Below are 23,764 nucleotides of genomic sequence, written 5' to 3' on the forward strand. Positions count from 1 at the left end.
CTTCCGGTGTAAGATCGGTTCATTCATGTTCCCTTCGCCTAGAAGTCTGCCAGGAGCCGCTCATTGTCCGTGCAACCTCATGGCACCGGCGATCACCCCCCGCCCTCTTCGACCCCGGGCCTCACATGCCCACCAGCTTCCGCTTTGTTCGTCCCCGAACCCACACCGTACTAGAAGAGGTCGGCTCTGATACCAACTGTAACGCCCCAGATTCGACGACTGTCCTCACTGTACCAAGACGAGTCTTTTTAGCGTGCTTATGTCCTCACTCACACGCACCCTAGGAAACTTCTCAGGAGATCACCCATCCCAAAATTACCCAAAGTCAAGCACGCTTAACTTTGGAGTTTTTATGTGATGAGTTACCGAAAAGAAGATGCACCTTCGTGGTATGAGTAGCACAAATCAAATCTTTTAAGCCCTCTTCAACTGTACCGTCCATTACATTGAACAGTCTCGTAATCCATCTCCTTCCGGTGTGTGATCGGTTCATTCATGTTCCCTCCGCCTAGAAGTCTGCCAGGAGCCGCTCATTGTCCGTGCAACCTCATGGCACCGACGATCACCCCCCGCCCTCTTCGGCCCCGGGCCTCACATATAGAGATGAACATGAAGAACTAGATATTTAGTTAAAAAAGAAAAATCGCTTTAGCAGTGAGTGGTCACCATGACTGCAACTTAATGTTTTTTAGAACACTGATCATGATAATATGGTAGATCAAAATAACATGTCAAATATAGAGGACACAGAGAACTAAAAAAAATAATTTTCCCAAATTCGTTCTATGGTGAAAGTATAATTCAATCTATGGTTATGTTACTTATGAACCACATTAAAAAAATGATATTATAAAATTTCAATCAAAATTAAATCTCATGCCAAAAATGCATTAATTAATATGTTCGCAAGACACCAAAAAAGGCATAACATGGCAACATTAGACCTTAATACTTGGAAGTACAATTTCTTGATAGAACGTTAGATAATAGATCAATTCAAGCAACGGTCACTTTCCTATAATTTTGTTTGTCATGCATCAATAATACTTGGAAGTATTCTCGATATAATAATGGATATGCAACCTTTTTTTTCTTTTCTTTTTTTTTCTTAAAAGGATATTTCCCCAAATATCAAATGCATTAAACAGATGTCCTGTGAGACGGTCTTATGAATATATTTCTATGAGACAAATCAACCCAATCATAATCAAAATGAAATTAAATTAATATTTTTAATAAAAAAATAAATTTTTTTCATGAATTGAGTCTAATTTGAGATTCGGTTCAAAATTTACTCGTGATACCGTCTCACATGAGTTTTTATATAAAGCAGATGAGGTGTAATAAAAATTCCAACATTCTACGGATACAATATCAAGACACACATATACTCGTAATATTTCTCGGATTGCATCTATCTTTACATGATCATGACTTTCATATGTAAACACTTAAATTGAGCATGTAGCATATTAGAATGATTCATCACCCAATATGGGGAATTTTACGCTAGCTTTAAAAAAAAATGGAATATAATTTTGGTCCAAGTCCAAGTTGATATGTTTGAACAAAATGGAGCATGCTACGTACTTAGCTTAGGTGACCTAAAAATACTTGAGATAATTGATTGGTCATTGAGAAAAGATAAAGACGGAAAGTGGTGAGTTTCCTTTGGGCAGAAGACTAGACCTCCTTCTAGGAGACAATTGGAGTTTACAGTTACACCTTTATATGTCAATTATTATTTCAATTTTTTGACTCTTTTTTTTTTTTAATCCTTCCCAATTCATCATGAACTTATAATCAAATTACATTTTAAGTTTTTTTTTTTGAAATTTATATATATATTCATATATGATTCAATTGAAATAACATAATGATATATATATTGTTTTTATTTTATAATGATAATATTTTTAAATTTTATGTAATTAGTTTCTTTATCTTTACTCCATTCCCAAAACCCCTCAAAGGCATCAATTCTTTAACATTATACACTGCCAAAAGTAGATCCTGTCAACAACGACGTTACTTCAGCTGTAAACAATGTAGACCAATTCCAATCTCAAATTCTCCACTTCACCTCACATTATTATTCTCTTTTAATTCATTTTAAAATGACATTTTTAAATATATATGAATAAAAATATACCATTTCATTTGAAAATATATCTTACAAACTCCAAGTCTCCCAAATACAAATTTATTTTAAAAATAAATATTTTTAATCAAATTCAAGAAAAAAGAAAATATATTTGTGTGTGCCATATTATAAATTCAATTCAAATAAATATAAATATATAATAATTGAAAGGAGAAAGAAAAGTTGGGAAGTGTGAATGAGTAATAATTCCCAGTCGTATCTCTCTCGCTCGTTGCTTTTGAGGAATGTTTTTTTTAGCAGTCCAACACAGTTTTGTTCTTGACTTGTAGTAGAAATCTAACATGTTTCTTTAATAATGGCTACTGCACTCTCTTTTTGGTGCCTTCTATAGATTTTTTTTTTAAAAAAATAACATTACATCCCCGTCCTAAGCTTTTTAATTCTTGACATTTAATCAAATTTAAAATGTATGTGTATATACTATATATTACTGTGTGAAACTTTATGTTTTTGCTGAAATAATAAGAGGACGATTGCATATTTTGTTACTCGTTTGATATATGGTATGAGATAGTTTAAAACGATAACATAAGACATTTTATAGTCTTGTTATGCTTATACATGCATAGTTGATTCCATGTTATGTACCAAACGATGTTTGTATATGTAAACACAATTTACTCGTCCAAGATATTATTGCTAACACATAGTTGATTATGTTTCGAGTGATGTTGTTTGTTATAAATTATCAAATACAAAAAAGACGAAATCTCGAGTTCGAAACATAATCATGTTCCTTAATTAATTTAATATTAAACGAAAAATAGACTATTTTGTGGATATGTTATTATAATATATATATAAATATATTTGGGGAAATTATGTGACTCAGCATGCATGCACAGATTAGCCACGTGGTACGTGGGTTAATAACAATGATTAGGGCCTTTTGGGGGATGAGAAGATTTGATGTAATTATATCGCAATATTTGGAGAACTGGACCCATCAGTGGGCCCCAAAGAATCCTGCATGACGTCATCATCACCACCTGCATGATTCCAAGTAAATCCCCTCAAACCCCGGGAAGAACACATTAATGGCGTCCGTGTGGAGTTTTTGTCATTTCCTAAATACACATAGCATAATATAATGGAGAGTTGTTCTCCTTTTTTATACGATTTTTCAGATTTATATTCGTGAAATGAATCGATGGTGTGGGGTTTTATGTTCCAAATATATGAGTCAATTATCTATATTTAATATTATATTTTCTACTATTTTATTGGTCTACCTTTATTCATTAAAATGTGTTAGTTACTTCCAACAATATTTTACATCATATTAAAAAATTTTATTAAATAAATGTAAAATTGAAAATTTTTATTTGAAAAAATTATTTTTTAAATAATTTTCTTAATATGTGTACAAACATAAATAGATCTATGTATACGGAACGAAATAAATATTATATTAATAATTTGGAATAAATGTTGTGTTGTTTGTATTTAGAGTATAAATTATTATTCCGTATAAAAATTTTATATAAAATGTCTACCTGGAAGAAATAGTAAAAAACTGTTGTACTATTCAAATGAACTATAAAAATTATATTTTATTTCTAAAATACATATCAGGTATTTAGAATAAAATTGGAAAACTTATATTAATAAATATGAGAATAAATTAGTTAATCATATATCCTACATTTTTCAGTTACTATAACGATAACATTTACAAAAGTTTTATGACATAGAGTGGATTCGAAGTCTTCTCCAAATTCTTTGAATATCTTTGTTGAAGAGTTCTATTAGAGCCAAGTACAGTATATTCCATTTTATTACGAGTATTTTTAAAATGAATTATACAACTTTGTTAATGTTAATTACTATATTCAAAGAGTCCCGAGAATAGTTGGATCCCTATTTTTGTAAATGTGGGCAGCATTTCTAAATAAAACATCACAAATTAAATGCAAAAGAGAGAGAAGTAAATCTCCTTGCAAACTGTATTATTTGAACCGAGTGAGTTTGTGAGACATATTTTCATCACGATCATATCAATAAAAAATAATAATTTTTATGTTAAATTTTTTTTTTCTTAACTATGAATCGAGTCAGTCAGTCTCATAAAGATAGATCTGTGAGACCCTCTCACATAAGATTTATTCTCGAGATATTGAAGCAATGTTTCTAAATTCATGATTTTAAGTCCATTTAATTTTTTGTTCGATATATTTATATTATGATTTCATGTCCAGATCATAGAGAAATAATATATCTTTTGTGAAACGGTCTTACAAATCTATATACGTAAGACGAGTCGATCTAATCTATAGATAATCTTTTTTTGTTATATACACAATTATTGATTTCCGCAAATATAAATAAATAATATAATGATAATCAATTAATGTCAAGTAGATTATATACTCGACCTTTGGTGTAGAAAGGGAAGCTGAAAAATCTAAGTTAAAATAAGGAAAAACACAAATAATTTATGATTAACAGTAAAACGGCATTGGATAATAAAATAATTAATTGTGAATAGTTTGAAAAAAGAGAATATATTGGAAAGCGGTGTTTGTCGAAGGGAGGGGACTCCAATCTCAAGACGATCCGATTCTCAATTTGTCTCTCTTTTTCTTTTGTTTTGTGCTGTTTACGTATTTGAATCTTTGGATCGATATTCCAGAGGCATTTGTTCCGCCTTCCCTATCATTACTCTACGTGCCCCCCCCCCCCCCCCCCCCCTTTTTCTTCTTTTATCCTTTCCTTTTAATTTGTCCCCATTTCGAACTCATCAAAATCTAAAACATTTTGACTCATTTTACTTATGGAATTCATGAGTAACTAAATTTGAACAAAAACAAAAACAAAGAAGAGTTGTACTTTCTTGGCGAATCGAAGTCGATCGTTCAGACATCGAATTCGAATATATTTATAAAAGTACTTAAAAGATAATCGATTTGGCCGAATTAGTTTATACCATTCGATGCTTATCCAACATGTCTCAAGTGGGATTACTTCATTATGAACACCAACACAAGCTTTGTTCACTTTTTGCATGTTTCCTTGCATCTTTGGGTCAAAGATTTCTCTAAACCCACAAAGCTTTGATGATTGCAGAGTATCTCTTTCACTTTTTCCTATTGTCCCCCCACAAAAATAAGATAACTATCTAGGAATACATGTAGATTTGAGGAAAACTTTTTGAATTTATTATTTTAAAATATATTCTCAATTAAATATAATATCTTTTTTTAATAAAAAAAATAAAATAAAATTCTTCTGTATTCGGGCATGAGGAGGGTATGATTGAGGAGACGACCAAATGGATTATTTCCGTCCACTTCACGTGATTCCAGGGGGCGCACCTACTGATTGTAATAGTAAGATTTATGAATATCAAATATAAATTTATATCTTATTTATTATTAAAATTGGATTTTTATGATAAATTATTTTTTAGGAAAATAACTTTTTTTTTTATACGGTTTTTGTATGTATACGTTTCTAGGATCTTATTTATCAATAGTTATTATCAGAATTAAAAGTAATATATCATATTTCCAATAAAATTTTAAAAATAGATTATTGTTGATAATAGTTATATTAGAGTACTGAATTTATTAAAATACATTTATATGGATGAGAATATAGATGTTTGTTATAATTGAATTTTGAACTTGAAAATTCATTGCAAATTTGAGATTTTGATAACATATATGCTACAAATCATCGATATTTTTAGAAGTAAGAGGTAGATGTATTTTTGCTTGTTTAATTATTACGAGCAAAATAATTATTTTTTGTTTGTTGGACGTGAGTTTTTTTTAATTATTATTATTTTAAGGATCATAATGTCCATCAATCATATCCTGTGTAGTCGGCAATGGGATTGACAGACGGATTAGACAGTCTATAACAACAAATGGATGATGGTACTTGTTACAATGATAATTACCAAGTTGAATTCAAAACAAAGATAAAATTTCTACTTATCATGATTTCATAAAAAGATCGGATAATGATTCAACCGGTCTATTTTAAAAAAATCGACAACGGGATTATCGAATCAGAATATCATAATATCATATAAAATGAAAATATGAAATAGTGAATAATATATTTAAAATTTGAAGATCTTAAATATATATATAAATAATAATAAAATATATTTATAGAAATTTAAATTTTAAACAACATACATATAATCTAATATAATTGTATCTATATTTTTTGGGAAAAATAATCAACAAAAATAATAATAAATTAAAAAAAAGAACAGATTGAATCGATTTGTAACTGGTTAATCGGTTCATGATCGGTCGAACCAATGTTTTGACAATAAAAAAACGATTATTAAACTTGGTCCGAACTGGATCGGTTCTCAATTGAACTGATTTTTTTTATTATTTTTTATCGTAGTATTGACATGACGTCAAATAATGATATCACGATAATATCAAAAATCAATTTGAAGAACCGATATTTGCTTAAATCGTTGATCTAGGGAAGTATATTACTTTAATTCAAAACACTCGAGTTCGTCTAGTAAAGTGTAAACTCATGTCGTATAGAAAACACACTATCGTCCAAACTTACTAAAAAGACTTAAAAAATCATTTAAGTAATATAGAATTAAGCCGGGTCAAGGCACTTAGCCCCCAAGTTATTCACAACACGACATACTAAATACTATGTAGAGTAATGAAATCAAATATTACTTTGTTTTTCTCAAATTTCAGGGTAACCTATTGTCACTTACTGAAAGTTAGAAAAGTGGGACTTATTGACCAGGTATCATCCTTTTGTCACTTACGGTGAGGCTAGTGTGAGAATAAATAATATGTACGTTTTCGTCTCATATATTATTACCTTGTAGTTATGTGTGTGAGTTTTTCTCGTGGATCTATATCCGTATCTGTGAGACGAGATAATTTTGGCATATAAATATTAATTTTAATGAGATGGGTCTCGTATGAAATTAATATAATAAGATTGACTCATAAGATGGTTTTATACGAGTTTTTGTGAATACTGAGGGTATGTTTGGTGTGAGTGATAAGTCAATGATAGATTATTAATCTCATGTTTGTCTCATTTTTTATGGACCCAATTAATCAAGAAGGTCATGATAAAAAAAACCTATTTGGTGGAAAATATATCCCATTGTTTTGGAGGGATTGACAATCCAATTCCTAAAATATAACATAAATTACCATTTTGCCTACAAAAAATCAACATGAGAAATCTACAATTTTGGATTCTATTCTTTGATGGTTTATTTTTTTTATTTGCACACACATCACATAAATAATTTCATGATGAAACTAAATAAAATTTAAAAAAATAGAGAAAAAAATAATTAGAAATCAATATTAAAAATGAGNCAAAATTAGCATTAAACTACAATAACTTAAATTTTATTAGACATGATTTCTTTCACAGAAAAATTCAACCTAAATTTCTTTTTATTTTACAAACCACCAGTGAATATGATATTTTGCCAGTATTTTATTAAAATTTTGATCAACTCAAGCACATAAATAAAAGATCGACGACAATATAAAAGATCAAAAGCATATAAAAACAAATAAAAAAACAAAAATTACAATTTTTGTTGTATATTTTATTAAGATTGATTAAAAATTTTCGAGCAACTTCAATTTTCTTGGGGGAGTAGCAATGCCAGTGGAGAGATTCGTATGCGGACACAAGTTTGATGTATTGGGTTTGAGACTATTGCCTCGTGATCGGAGAAGGCAGATCCATGGAAGACTGTTCCCGCTAGTCACGTGGGCTCTTTTGACTGCCCAATGACCACACCCACCCCCCACCCCCTCTCCGTGTATCTATATGTGTAGTTGTGTACATACATACCAGCTGAGCTCTATAAATACTGACACAATAACCCTTCAATCTCCATAGCTTCACCCCACTTCGTGCATCATTCTTGAATCATATACACTGCACAGTGTGATCTTTGTTCTTTTCTCTGCAAACGTAGTTTTGTGTGATATTACTATTAGTATTAAATCTGCTTATGTATCCAAACGTCACTTATTGGCGATCAAACTGAACATGGATCCTGCAGATGATTACTGATATTTCGCCATTTTAATAGCTCTGTGTAGCTAACGGACAACGCTGGTCTCTGCTATTTCGTACACTCAAATAACAGCTCTCTTTCCCAAGTAGTAGTTGTTCAAATTAATATTTTATTATTGTCATTACAAGTCGCTGTCCGATAACTATTTGCTCCCACTTCTTTTGTTCTCTCTCTGTCAAATTTATGTTCTTTGTCCCCTTCACCAGCATCTGCCCTAGTCTTGATCAATTTTTTCAATATTATTGGAGTTTAGAAGAGAACCCTTTTGTTAAAAGATTGGATTTTTGAGTGTGGAAATCTCGAAGAATGATGCACAGGTGCAGTAGCTCGAACATGGTGGGGGGTTGCTCCTGTGGGATGTACCACACGCAGAGCTGCAATTCGTTTTCTATGCTTTTCTCCATGACCAATGGGTATCGAGGATACGAAGAAGGAGAGGAGATGTACTCTTTCTCGAATTCTCCTTCGTCTTCTGTGGATTGCACGCTTTCTTTGGGCACGCCTTCCACTCGTCTGACGAGTGACGACGGCAATCAAGGTGAGAAGAAACGTTCTTCTCGTATATCTGCTTTTGGGTGGAACATCTTGCCTTCGAAGCAGACGCCGGCGCCGCCGTCCAGCTCCAAAAGCCACCGTGGAGGAAGTAGTGGGAACTCCGGCGGCGACCCTCTCCTCGCCCGCCGCTGTGCTAATTGCGACACCACCTCCACTCCACTGTGGAGGAACGGTCCAAGGGGTCCTAAGGTCAGTCTTAATTGATCAACAAGTTTCATTTACTTTACAAGGATTTTCCCCACAAATTTTACCCAAAAATACATTAAATTGTGGTTGGTTTTGAGTCTAATTTCTCACAAATTTCATTTAAATAAATTTAAAGCGTGTCCATCTACTAGATTCTTGGGTCCCTTTAGTAATGGATGGCATCTGGAATATAGCCTTCAAACTTAAATTTGTTACCTTCTTAAAAAGTTACACACACAACAAAAACGTAACATTTCAAGAAAAGAGTCCTAATCTGGAAATCAAATGAATTGCTGCAGTCACTGTGCAATGCATGTGGGATTCGCTTCAAGAAAGAAGAGAGACGAGCCACAGCCGCCGCTGCCACCAGCAACGGCGGAGGCGGCAGCCACGGAGCCATGGAAGCTCAACAGATGATGAACAACAACACATGGGCAACATCTCAACCCCACAAAACACCCTATTACTACGGGAACGAGTACCAGTTCCTGCAAGAAGACAACCACCTCAATTCATGGCGCTTCAACGTCACAGACAGGCCAAGCTTCGTCCACGATTTCACCAGATGATCATCAATCAAATTAATTCCCAGAAAAATAAAAAAAAGAAAAGAAAAGAATCCCATTAATCATTTGTCATCTGGAATCAATATAATTCATTCATTAATCAATCAGAATCTGAAAAAGCTACACACAATATTCCCTCTGCGCAGTTCGATGGCGATGGTAGTCTGATAGCTAAGTGTCACAGAGGAAATCTGATGTTTTCACATAGGTGGAGTGAAAAATGAGTTAATTCGATGTCACTTAGATCGCTTTTGGTTTTTTCATGTCTTCTTTTCTTTTTTTTTTGTAAGAGCTTTCGCTTTTTCTTAAATACTAATGGTCNATGTTCCTTTCTGTACTATCTGTTTTGTATATTTTGAATTTTTTTATATATCTTGTTCAGTTGTTCAACTGGTACATGTAATATATATTGTGTGAGTGTGAGTGTGAGTGTGAGTGTGAGTGTGAGTGTGATCTAATTATAAATTTATGATTTAGTAATGGTGTAATTTCAACCTGATAATACCTGCTGTGTTTATAATTTATTCAAATAAAAATGAATCTATGATATGGTGAAAATTGGAAATAATAGTCAGTGATTGAAAAAAATATTTGAGTGAAAATTAATTATTATTTAAAGAAAATGGATCATATATATATAGTAAAGACACGTAGGGGATGAATCTATAAATTAAAAAAATTTCAAGGACTATATTTTTTTAGATATATAAATAATACAAGTCGTCCTAATAAACACAATAGCCATTCCCTTTGTTTCAATTTTTGTTAGTGCATAAAGAGATAACGGTTGGAAGAATTTGACATACGGGAAAATTTGCATTTTTTGTTTTTATAATTTTATCATTGTGTGATTTTTGTAATCTATATTATGACATTTCAGTTTTATTTACATGTATTTAGATTTTTGGTAATTTTAGTCATTTTTTATGCGGAGTGCTGATATGTTACTACGCACGTCATCATGACATCAACTTTGTATAGATGCCACAACGTCACATCAAAAAATGACTAAAATAGCAAAAAAAGAAGAAGAATGATAACATGCTAAGATCGAAATTTGACAATATATGAAACTAAAATATCAAAGAGAGAAACATAGACGACGAGAAAAACAACAATCGACTCTAAGCAGATTTGAGTTTAAAAAAGATGATCACCCTGTTTTTGTCTCACAGTTGAGACTATCTTCTTATATCTAACTTTCTTAGATTTTTAAATATTATTTCATGCTTTTTGTGAATGAGGGAATCGTGATTTTGTTGGAATATTTTTTGTTATTGATTGATCGATTGATATCCTCTTCACACTGTTGCGAAAATACTTAGCTTATTGGCAGTATTGGGTCAAGGAGGTCAGTGAAGAACAGTTCCGCAGTAATTTAAGTGGGCCCATTGAATGAGCCCAAATTATCCCATAAATTAAGGCCAATAAACGGCCCATTCAGCCCATGCCCATCCTTCCCCTAGGCATTGTCACACAACTATTTTTTTTAAACAATTTCGTAATGTTTCTTGAAAAGTTCGAAAATTATATCGTGTCTTGAGTATAAATTTCAAAATTTACCGTATAGCATATAACAGCAATTGGATAGATTGTATTTTCTTGAAGAAAGTAGGAGAAAATGAATGATTATTCAAACTTACGCGATCATTTATATATAGATTCGTGGTATCACGTATTAAGTTTTAGTTCATGTTTAATTTCTAATGAGAAAAAGATTTAATCTTGAATTTGAAGACTTGGAATTTTAACTCAAATCTAAATCTTTAAATTTTAAATATCAAAAAAGATTTAAAACTTCAAGGTATTATCATAATATGTGAACTTCAAGGTATACTACGAAAACTAAATGAAAAATGATTTTATATATATAAAAAATTATATTGTTAACTAAAATTAATAGAATAAAAGGGAGATTGAATTTGAATTCAAATTCTTTATTTATCTTTTGAGTTATTAATTGTAACGATGATAACAATTTTTTTTAACTTAACTATCATTCACATACATATTCAGATTTTGATTCAGTAATTTAAGATTAAAAAATCTCAATCCTTAACCGATCTATTGGCACAGGTCAAAATCTTATGGGCAATAGACCCGTTAATTGATTCCGGTTTGTTTTTGTATCAAACTCGATCCACATGCAAACAAAGATAGCTCACTTCCGATTCTTAAATTTCCAACAATGTATCTGAATTTCTCGATTTCTTCATCGTATATCATTTCATTATAGAATTCGTAAATATATATTACTTAATTATTATTCATGTAAAATAAAAAAAAATTCGTATCACAATTATTATTATTAATTATTAACAATAAAATGTGGACAAACACAAGTAGTTGTTTGTAAACCCCAAACGACCCGACCAAAATAGGAAATTAAAAAGCGCGGGATGAGGTCTCCCGTCAGACCACTGTAACAACTGTCCCCCAAATAAAGCATCCATTGTACGACGTCGTTTCGCCGATTCCACCCTCTACCGATAAAAAAAAAAAGCATTTGAAAAAAGACAGCTCCAGCAAGGGAAATTGATTCCAGAAAAATGGTGCACAGCGCCTACGATTCATTCCAGCTAATCCCAAATTCCGCATCAAGAATCGACGCCATCGAGTCTTGCGGCTCCACCCTCCTTCTCTCCTGCTCCGACGGATCCCTCCGCATCTACGGCCCCGAGTCCTCCGCTGGGGAGGATCGATCCTCGCTGTCTACCTTTTCCGAATTTTATCATCACACGCTAGAGCTGAAGAAGGAGCCCTATGTGCTCGAGCGGACGATTAATGGCTTCTCCAAGAAGCCGATGCTAGCGATGGAAGTTATTAAGTCGAGGGAGCTCCTGCTCTCGCTCTCGGAGTCGATCGCCTTCCATAGGCTGCCCAATTTGGAGACTTTGGCTGTGATTACGAAGGCGAAGGGAGCGAACGCTTATTCTTGGGATGAGAAGAGGGGGTTCCTCTGCTTCGCGCGGCAGAAGAGGGTCTGTATTTTTAGGCACGATGGTAATTAATTACTCGTGCTTTTTTAGATGAGTTATAGTTTTTTGTTGGAATTTTTTTTATCTTCTGTTTTGAGAATTGAACTATTATTTTTTCGCCGACGGTATGATGGGGTAAAAGCAAGAATAGTCACGAGGATAATACTATTTGGCTGTTTCTTCATTGAGTTTTAATGATTGAATTTATGCCTGAGGCTTGATGGTAAACACTGCCTTATATACGAAAGTTACTTGGCTTTGTAGTTATTTTCTTTGTTTGATTTCATTGATTTAGGTTCTGGGATGCTGTTACATTGCCATTAGTATCTAGGAAGGCTTAAACTTTAGATTGCCAAAATAACTATGTCGTCTTTTGATTCTCCAGAAATCATGGAATCTGTGTTACAAATTAAACTAATCATCATGCATCAGTTTTAGTACATAATTAGGAAATAAAAAGTGAATTTGGTATTATTTTGTCTCGTCGATCATCGGAAGCAATTTTCACCTAATTGTTTTATTTGTTTACTTCTCACATTCATTGCCTTCCTGACTTGATGCTACTTCTTGCTTGTAGTGGGAGTTCTTTAACTTTTCGGGACATGGTATTCATTGAGTTGGCATGATAAAATATTAATTCTCTCAATTAGGCATCTCAACATGCTTTACCTTGGAAGTCCATAGTATGATTTATGATTTCTGATTTCTTAGGCGGGCGTGGGTTTGTGGAGGTGAAAGAATTTGGTGTTCCAGACCATGTGAAGTCAATGTCATGGTGTGGTGAAAATATATGTTTGGGGATTCGAAGAGAATATGTCATACTGAATTCAACAAATGGTGCATTGTCAGAGGTTTTTCCTTCAGGGAGAACTGCCCCGCCATTGGTTGTGTCTCTTCCGTCTGGAGAGCTTCTTCTGGGAAAGGTAACATATTTCTTATTTATCATTCTCTACATGATGCCAGCAACCGTGTTTTACACCAAAAGGTTTGTTTTAATGGTGATTAGGTCTATCAATTACTCATGTCCCAAAGTTTACGGATTAAAGTACTAATTTTGAGCAAGTCTTGCATAAGCCCTATCCAAGCTTGACGCATAATGCAATTGTGTCTTGTTGCCTAAGTTTCTAGATGTATTATGTGATGAAATTTACCTGTGTTTTCTCCAGGATAATATTGGAGTATTTGTCGATCAAAATGGTAAACTTCTTCAGGAAGGTAGGATTTGCTGGTCGGAGGCTCCCACATCAGTTGTTATTGAGATGCCATATGCAGTAGGTCTTTTACCAAGACATATTGAGGTATTTGGCATAAACTACCTATCACCTGAATGGAGAGAAATTTTGCAATTAACAATTCTTTTTGGATACGCAGATACGGTCTCTTCGAAATCCTTATCCACTGATTCAAACTGTTGTTCTTCGTAATGCTCGCCGGCTCCTTCAGAGCACCCATGCTATGATTGTAGCACTAGAGACTTCTGTTTATGGGTTTTTTCCAGTTCCCCTTGGTGCACAGGTGCATTTCTCTTTTTTTTCCCCCATAATCTCTGACCCTTCCATTTGATTATGACTTTGTTAATTGTGCCTGTACTAAAAAATAATTGTAAACCGTACATCTCTTATGGGTTAGTCTCGTTAATATTGGCCATTCTTTCGTCCTAACATTAATTATATGGTATAGTACCTGTTGGATTCAAGAAGTTGTACGCCTATTCAATTATATGGAGTCATAAACTCGTAATGTATTCATATAGAGCAAGGGATAAAATTATGCTTTGATTTTCTTCATGACATTTTATTATTATTATTTTACTTCCTGTTGATTTGATATTTATGTGGATTTTGTGATGAAAAACATAATTGCAGTGAGAAAGTTGATGTTAGAATTACTAAAAGAAAGCTCTAACGGTCATTTTTAACTTGAATTTTTACCCAACGGAAAATATCACTATGACCTTATAAAATTCAATGGATATGTTGTATTCCATTTATCCAGATTGTTCAGCTAACAGCTTCAGGCAATTTTGAGGAAGCACTGGCTTTGTGCAAGTTACTTCCGCCAGAAGATTCAAGTCTTCGAGCCACTAGGGAGCAGTCAATTCATATAAGGTGGTTATTTTTCTTTGTTCTTAGTGTGTTTTGTTAGGCTTTATTTTAGCTCATTTTGTAAAAAGAAAACAGAAAGAAGACAAGGGTCGGAGTTATTCTACTGATACAAAGATGATGCACATAACAAAACTCTTAAACTATAAAACTTCTTATCTAGTTTATTGAAGTCAACTTTAATTGACTCTCCATATCTTTGAATGGTTATGTTTAATCCGCAGACGTGTAAATTAATATTTGTTTGTGCATAATCATGTTATCTTTTTTTTTATCCCCAACTTTTATAATCGCATTATACTTTTTAAATCTAACACTCCAATTATTCGTAACTGAATTTAATTAGATTTAACCGCATTAAGTCACTATAGAACTTCGGTTTTTCAACCTGAAGTCGCATTTAAAAATCAAATCTATTATTAGTCAGTTTAACTATATGTTAATTGATATAGTGAAGCAAATATTAATTTATCACTTTCCGATTTTAGAATAACCAACAAATCATGCAATTTAATTGGCTATATTAAAAGCACATGTGATAAACGACACCAGTCAATCAGTCAAAATAAACAAATGAAATCAAATTGAAAAACATAAAAAATAACTTGTCTCGGCTCTATCGTGGTCTTAATCTACAAACATCTACTCCATAAACTCAAAACAAAAACAAAACTCATGTTCAAATTCATAGGGGAAAACGTGGTAAAAAAGATTGAAAGAAATATCAGCGGTTAAGGCACGTGTTCTTGAGAATATTGAAATCTTCCTCTCAACTTTTCAACCCTGGCCTTCCTTCTTCTCAGAGAAAAGTTTCTGCCTCCTCTGATGTTCTGTTGAGTAAAAATCCTTGTCAAAATCTTCTTCTCTCTCCAATTTGTATATCCTGTTAATGGGTCTAAGAGAGGTGATAAGTCTCAATCTTTTAAAATTCCAAACTCCCTTATCTCACAAGGTGGACTCCACGTGGATGTGGCAAGATTTTCCCAAATTATCTTTTAATAAATTGAAAAATCCCACGTGAATGGGAATGAGTTTTCTTTTCTTCTTTTATTTACTTATTTATAAAAATCATGGAAAATAAGACAAAACTCGCTATCAATTCTTTCCTTAATTATCGAGATATCGCAGTGTTTTCTACTTCCATCTTTCTCTGAGTTTTTCCTAAGTGACATTAAATTGTTTGACTTTATCTCCAAAATTAAGCTTTTTTCACATTTTCGTCAAATCTATAAATTATATAAAATTAAATCAAATAATCATAAAATATGGAATAAAAATGTCAGAAAAACACGAATATGACAAAATAAAATCCCTTAAATATCTATAAGATTTGGGCTTATCAAGGTGCTTTTAGGCGTTCAACATAGTTTGTCCTAGAAATTTTTTCCACAACTGATAATTTTGTAAATCCAGCTATAAGACATGAACAAGAGATGGTTAATACCAGAGATTTGGGAAGCAGAAAGAGAGGAAATTATCTTTTGAAGTTGGATCTATAACTCATTTCCTTTTGAAATGAAGGGATTACAACTTCTAAATGGGAACAAGGAGCACATACCTTGATTTGTATCTTGTTATAAGTCATTGACTGACTAAAAATGTTAAAAGCATCATAGTCCCGAGCTAAAACTCAAGGAAATCTGGTGAAATGTTTAATTCCGATTATAAGATACTTGAGTCGACATTGGATATCCCCTCCATTGAAATTTGGCTCATAGTATATTTAGAGAAGGAGTCTGTCTAGTCATCTTTCTTCTCTGTTTTGATTTCCAATCATGATGCCATGGCCACAGCTGGGCTATTTATGAATTAAATTTTAACGGGTCCAACTTCAATTTGCTGTAACATGGTTAAATATACACATTCAAAGTCATGGTTTTTTTTAAAAAAAAATAAGATTTGCTATTGCATTGCGATATTAGCGACTATAACTGGTAAAATGAAAATAATTTGATCAAAAGTTTCACAGTCAAAATGATGTTTGATTTAACAATCCAACATGCCGTATGTAATGGCATGAGTTACTCTTACATGCGGAAAATTGTGATGTCAAACCTGTACATGGATGCAGATATGCTCACTATTTGTTTGAAAATGGTAACTATGAGGAGGCCATGGAACATTTTTGGGCATCTCAGGTGGAAATCACTTACGTGCTTTCTCTGTACCCATCAATCATTCTTCCCAAATCATCTGTTGTACCTGAACCAGAGAAATATATGGATAGCAGTGGAGATGCTCTAGATCTCTCAAGAGGTTCCTCGACCTTGTCAGATGATATGGAATCTTCAATTCATCCTCATGCATTGGATTCTGATGAGAGAGTAGATCTTGAATCCAAGAAGATGAACCACAATACTCTGATGGCCCTGATTAAGTTCTTGCAGAGAAAGAGATTCAATATTGTTGAAAAAGCTGCCGCTGAAGGAACTGACGAAGCTGTTTCAGATGCTGTCGGAAATAGTTTTGTTTCATATGGATACAATCGGCCCAAGAAACCAATTAAGGTGAGGTTTTTGCTATCTTTCACAGTCGTAAATTTAGATATGCCAAATTCTTGTTTTATAGATAAAGGTCTCAACTGTAGCAGAATTCAAGCTTGCGTTCATTATGGTTAACTGTAGTAGAATTCAAACTTGCCTTCGTTGTGGTGACTCGTGACAATAAGTATTGTTTACCTTAAATACATTTTTTGATTTGTCACCGTTGATTATCATTAGATTCCATTTCATGCCTAGGAGCACCTGTTGGACTGATTATTGTTTTATGTATTTCATTTTTGTGTGATTGTAATCTTTTTGGGTTCTCATAGGGTCGAGCAAATGCACCCATCAACTCTGTTGCTCGTGAAATTGCTGCTATACTTGACACAGCGTTACTTCAGGCCCTTCTATTGACAGGACAACCTTCAGCTGCTCTGGAACTATTAAAGGGTCTTAATTATTGTAGTGTAAAAATATGTGAAGAGTTTTTGCAGGAAAGAAATCAGCATGTTTGCCTGTTGGAACTTTATAAATGCAATGCAATGCACCGTGAGGCACTCAAGCTGCTTCATAAATTAGTTGAAGAGTCAAACTCAAACAATCCACCAGCCGAGCTCTCCCAGAAGTTCAAACCTGAAATGATTATCGAGTATCTGAAAGTAGGTATCTTTTACAATTGTGACACTATACTTGATTCACAAAGAAATACTTTGGCATTTATTTAAGCTGAAAGTGTTTCCCTGGGTCGGCAGAATCTATCATAATGCAAGTACACTTCCATACATTATAGACAACTGTCTGATTTACTTAAAAACAAAGGATGCTAGGAAAAGTTTACTTACTGTTCTAGCTTTTTTATACTTTTATTAATTGCTTTTCCTTTCGATTATTTCTCAATTGTGTATTTATCAGCAAGTTTTTTCTTACCAAAGCATATTGAGTGCACAAATATAAACAGTTTTGTGTAGATGGTGTAGTGTTTGAACGCATCTAATTCAGTATATCAATGAATGTAAAAGATTGCAAGTTCCAAACAACTTGAAACTCCAAATTAATTAGTCCAGCATCCAGATAACCCTGAATCATCTCCAGCCTCGACTGTTTTAGGAAATTTGCCAGAAATACATTGATTGCAAATGAATAATTTTTATGCCCTATTCCTTGATTTTGACTCGTGAGATCCATATTTGTTCATAAAACTTCATGTCAAGCCTCTTTGCCATTAAGTACGTCAAAGTTCTTTACATAGCGGTAACGACAATAATTCATATTTGAGATAAATTTCGCGAAGGTAGCATCAAGCAGGATATTACTGCTATAGATATAATTTTGTGTCTGCTATTGTCTGACACCAATGATCTACTTCAACTATTTTTTTAAAAAAATCTGTCTATTTTTCAGCCTCTCTGTGGCACAGATCCGATGCTAGTCCTAGAGTTTTCAATGCTAGTTCTTGAAAGCTGCCCCACACAAACTATCGAACTCTTCTTGTCTGGAAATATTCCAGCCGACCTGGTGAACTCTTATCTGAAAAAGCATGGTCCAAGCATGCAGACTACATATTTGGAACTTATGCTTGCAATGAATGAAAACGGCGTCTCAGGAAATCTCCAAAATGAAATGGTAAGGGATTACACATTCTGTGGCTGCTTTAGACTATACCTTTACGGCTTTAATGATCATGAAGTTTGTTAGGTAGAGATTTCAGTTATCAAAGTGCTAGGTTTTTTTTAAAAAATACTCGAGTAAAATGAGTTACTTTTAATTCGTGGTGTTGTGCGCATATGACCTCCTCTCGAAAATATTTGTAAACTTATTTTCTGTCAAATAAAGACGTATCATAACCAGATGACTTTGGTGAAATGTTCTTTTGTATTGCTAATATTACTCATAATTTGTTAGTCTAATATGAACTAATCTTCTGAAATTAATTGGTTCATCCAGATACAAATATATATGTCAGAAGTACTCGACTGGTATGCAGATCTTAATTCTCAGGGAAAGTGGGATGAGAAAATTTATTCTCCTACAAGGAAAAAACTGTTGTCTGCTTTGGATAGCATCTCTAGGTACAACCCGGAGATAATATTGAAGCGTCTTCCACCAGATGCCCTGTATGAAGAACGCGCGATTCTATTGGGCAAGATGAACCAACATGAGTTAGCTCTGTCCATTTATGTTCATAAGGTAACTATGTCCCCTGGTTCCATATTTTCCGAGGATCGTGTGTTTGATACGAAATAAATGTGTCATTAACTTTTGGTGTTATATGGATGTGTGTTTTATGCCTTTGTCAAATTTTTTTGAATCTTACTGGACCCTTCTCTCGGAAGTTCTCCATATGAACTAGATAGACGTTGTAGCAGATCTGCTTGCCTATTCACTAGCTTCGGACATTTGCTGCTATCTTAATTTGTAACACCTATAAGTACTACTCCAGGGATGTTTACTTGTGCATTGTAGCGTTGAGAAGTGCACAAGGTCCTGTGCACAAACCAATGTGCATCACATCACTTTCATGAAGTGCGTGCATTGGCTGTGGAGAACAGTATTACAATAAAGGGTCAAGGCATGCTTCAAGTATTATCTTTGTACATCAATGGATATCTGTTTTTTAATTATTCAATAATATGTAAATACATATTGGATTTATGATACTATTTTTTCGTATTTCTAGATTGTAAAATAACATCACTTGGATTGTCCGTATACCTAAAATTACTATGGTATGCTTAATATGTTGATGAGCTTTGTTATTGGTGCATAGAAATAGGGTGTTAATATATTAGTCTGGCGTGTAAAACAGCGTTTAATGTGACATGTTTTGTGTTTCGCCAGTAAAATGTCCTGCTCATATTTTCTGTATATCCTCTCTTCTTTTCTTTCTTTCTTTTTACCCCTTGAAGCAACTCATCTTCATTTTCACGCATTCTAATCCTCTCTTCTTTGGTGTGTGGATAAATTGTATAGCTTAACGTTCCTGAACTGGCACTGTCATATTGCGATCGGGTTTATGAGTCCGCAGTTGGTCAACATGCAGCGAAATCTTATGGCAACATATATCTTACTCTGCTGCAAATATATTTGAATCCTCGGAAGACAACAAAAAACTTTGAAAAGAGAATTACCAATTTGATTTCTTCTCAGAGCTTTGCTATTCCTAAAGTTGGTCCTGGAACAGGTAAAACCAAAGGTCGTTTAAATAAGAAAATTGCGGAAATTGAGGTTGCGGAGGAGACTCGCATCAACACTAGTGGCACTGACAGTGGAAAGAGTGATGGTGATACCGATGATGCAATTGAGTTAGGAGCTTCTACCATTATGCTTGATAAGGTCATTGATTTATTGGGCCAAAGATGGGATCGAATAAATGGAGCACAGGCCTTAAAGCTGCTACCTAGAGAAACTAAGCTAAAGGTAATTTCCTTGTTGGACAGAGTATATATGAATATAAGAAGCGGGAAATGCATGCGTGTTGGGTTCTTCTGGTGTTCCTTGAGATGAATTACCTGTGATGCAATATGTCCAGACTGCTCTCTTACTCTTTTTTTTATTGGCTCACTGCAGAATCTACTTCCTTTTCTTGGTCCACTTTTGAGAAAATCCAGTGAAGCATACCGAAATTTTTCTGTGATAAAGAGCTTGAGAGAGAGTGAAAGCCTACAGGTATGTTTCTTTCAAAATGTTTGGGGATAAATTGGAATTTGTACACTTACAAAGGCCTGAATGTCAATTAATACACTCATTTCTAGCATGTACATATGTCAAATGTCAACAGACGTTACCTTATGACTTGCGTTTACATTTTGCTAAGAATGAGGCAAATGAGAAACTAATCATGCCAATCATAGTTTTCATGTACTCTTTATCCGAGCATTAACTGTGTAAATAATCTGTTGCTCATCAAGTTCCGCCATTTTCTATGTAAAGATTGACCTTCTGGATTTGACAGCACATCATAAAGATTCCAATAAAACAAATTTAACTAATTTCCATGATTGCATTATGTTTTAGTTTCTCTAAATTATATTTTTTTTCTGAATCACAGGTAAAAGATGAATTATATAGCCATAGGAAAAGTGTTGTGAAGATTACTGGAGACAGTATGTGCTCTCTTTGCAACAAAAAGATAGGAACTAGTGTCTTTGCAATTTATCCCAATGGTAAGACGATTGTGCACTTTGTTTGCTTCAAAGATTCACAGAATATGAAAGCTGTGGCAAAAGGCTCACCATTGCGCAAGAGGTGACAGTGCATCGATAAATAGTAGCAGCGGTGACAATATTCCCTCCATTGCAGTGGCAACTTTCGATGTCATTTGGGAGGTCGAAAATGAATTACAATGCGCTTTTTGTCTTCTTTCTATCTTCCTTTTCCACAAGGACCAGTTCTCCACTCGCAAAGCTGCTTGCCTTTTTTCTGTTTCTTGCTCTTTTGACTGAGAAACTGCAGGACACGAGAAATAATAGAACGGTGTCATCAACTTGTTGTATATCTTATTTATGATGTGCCAGGCCTGAAGTGTTCTGTAGTCAAAGGGTTTCATTTTTTTTGGAAATTGCTTTTGTTGTAAATCAGTACCACACGTGATTGTGAAATGATAATTTTCTAATTTAATGGAAGAGCAACTCATTCCGTTGGTTGTCACTTGTATTACTTCCTCTTTTTATCTAGTTTATGTTAACTTCCTACATCAATTTCACTAACAATTGTGGAACTGGGGTTGATAAGTTTGAGTGGCATTCCCACCTACAACATTAATGCTTTGGCTTTAGCTTATAGCACAACTTTGGTGTTTTTTGTCGAGTACTCACGCAGCAAAAAGGCAATCCAGATGAGTATTGATGTTGGGTTAGAGCCGTAATGTGGCCGCTGTTCATATTATACGATAGATTAATGACCAGATTCATGAAGGTAAGTCAAAAATCGCCAAGACACGTGAGTGTACCACCGTGAACGTCGTGCACAATGGGTTGTTTGATGCAAAATTGTGTGTAATAGATTAAATTCTATCTGATTGAATAGAACCATAGGCGCAAATGTGGATTTTGGATATTGAGGAGTTGAGGGATGTCGTTGATTTTCTTTATCTTTTTCTTCAAGCAATTCTTATAAATTTGAATCCATCATCGTTAGGTAACTTGCAGGACAAAAAAAAGATTAAAACTTGCTGAGTTTTAGCAGATGAAAAAATAGGTCAATCTCACCTGTCTTCCTTCCCAAGCCATGAATCTTCTTCATATATATTATCCCTTGTACAACAATCCCTCCAAACCAAACTATTATAAGTAGACACATACATACAATTAGCTATCATCCCCTCAATATTCTTCGTCTCTTTCTCATCAGGTATTATCAAAACACTTGTGAATATACTCTCTTCATTCTGTAAATTATTTACTTGGTACTTATTTGGTATGCTCTTATTTTCTTAGTTTGCGGATTGTAAAAAATGGACGCTGATCAGGCAGTTGCTGTCAGTGGTGGTTCTTGCCGAAACAGTAGATTTGATCGTGAGAACGCGAGCTTTTTCACGAACGTAAAGGATTATTTCCAGGAGTTTACCCACACTCCCATGGAAGATCACAAACGATGTTTCCAAGTCAAATGGCATATGGTAAGTTGTTTATTTAATATCACATTGAATCGTATTTACGTATTCTTTTGATCACATGGGTTCGAATGCTTTTCACTTGTGGGTTTGATTTTTGATTAAATGCAGATGGTTGATAAGTTTTCGAATATAACAACTTCTGGTAAAAAAAAGGGTTAAAGTCAGGTGAACCTTTGGGCTGATTGACGAAACAAGACGTTGGAATTTATGGAATGTTAGTAAATGGTGGATAAGTAGTCTTATTCCTATGGTTTCAGTGTATTGCTGCTATTAATGTTTCGTTCTGTCTATTAAAGTGAAACTATTTTTTTTGTTTTTGAATGGAATGATTTGATTTGATTTTTTTTTGAAACATATGTGTTTATTCGGAATTTCGAATGTTAGGAGATAAATTTTACATTCATTAATTAAATTAACCTAAAAAACTAGAATAAATTTGAAATTGTTGATTTGAATTCATGATTATAATTTCATAATTTTAAATTACTCAATCAATCCAAATAACTCGACAATGTTCAAGATTTAATTCGATTGATGTAAATCCAAATAGTATGTTTCATTAAATAGATTCTGTTAGTGAAATTTCCATGCTATAAGATTGGATAAAGTTCTGAATAGAAATATATGTATTAACATTTTTTAAATATTATAATCTCGTATAATTTTTATGGTTCACTAATTTGTTATATTTTGGGTTATGATTGACCAAATATTCAAAATTTGATTTAGGTTGTAGTAATTTAAAAACATTTTGATTTTCAGAATCAATTACGTTACTGACGTGAAAACGAAAAACAATGACGAGATGCTGGAAATTGCTAAAATATTCAGCATCACTTCAACAATTGAATCAAAATTGTCGAAAATTATAAGTTAATGCACACAAATCAAAATTTGACAAATTAATGTATTGAAAAATTTATTTCCACTAAATTTTATATTCATGTACTTGTATGTATAGATAATATTATATGTGAAATATGTGTGAAAAGTCTAAAAACATAAAATTTCTTTAAAATATTAATAGATTGATACTTTTTATATTTTTTTTAAAAAAAAACAAA

The 23,764-nt window shown here is 33.3% G+C and overlaps 2 protein-coding genes and 1 long non-coding RNA gene across 4 annotated transcripts; all 3 read left to right on the forward strand.

The window, feature by feature from the left end:
• The first annotated feature begins 8,045 nt into the window (after positions 1-8,045).
• LOC140972351 (GATA transcription factor 19-like) lies at positions 8,046-9,675 on the forward strand. The gene is made up of 2 exons (XM_073434796.1): positions 8,046-8,960; positions 9,257-9,675. Exons 1-2 carry the CDS (start codon positions 8,523-8,525, stop codon positions 9,524-9,526), a joined length of 708 nt encoding a protein of 235 aa, XP_073290897.1. The 5' UTR covers positions 8,046-8,522; the 3' UTR covers positions 9,527-9,675.
• Positions 9,676-11,981: 2,306 nt separating this feature from the next.
• Positions 11,982-21,733, forward strand: LOC140974280 (vacuolar sorting protein 39-like). 2 transcript variants are annotated; one of them, XM_073437650.1, is made up of 12 exons: positions 11,982-12,526; positions 13,213-13,424; positions 13,668-13,799; positions 13,873-14,016; positions 14,497-14,609; positions 16,675-17,110; positions 17,416-17,745; positions 18,488-18,709; positions 19,031-19,273; positions 20,057-20,503; positions 20,654-20,752; positions 21,135-21,733. In XM_073437650.1, exons 1-12 carry the CDS (start codon positions 12,073-12,075, stop codon positions 21,333-21,335), a joined length of 3,033 nt encoding a protein of 1,010 aa, XP_073293751.1. In that variant the 5' UTR covers positions 11,982-12,072; the 3' UTR covers positions 21,336-21,733. The 2 variants fall into 2 exon arrangements, with proteins under 2 accessions (XP_073293751.1, XP_073293752.1); XM_073437651.1 differs by having other exon boundaries at positions 12,377-12,504.
• Positions 21,734-22,379: 646 nt separating this feature from the next.
• Positions 22,380-22,982, forward strand: LOC140972429 (uncharacterized). The gene is made up of 3 exons (XR_012174516.1): positions 22,380-22,435; positions 22,522-22,703; positions 22,809-22,982. It is a non-coding gene; the product is annotated as an uncharacterized lncRNA (long non-coding RNA).
• Positions 22,983-23,764: the final 782 nt, after the last annotated feature.

Source organism: Primulina huaijiensis, chromosome 3 (assembly GCF_012295235.1).
Source record: "Primulina huaijiensis isolate GDHJ02 chromosome 3, ASM1229523v2, whole genome shotgun sequence".
Taxonomy (NCBI): domain Eukaryota; kingdom Viridiplantae; phylum Streptophyta; class Magnoliopsida; order Lamiales; family Gesneriaceae; genus Primulina; species Primulina huaijiensis.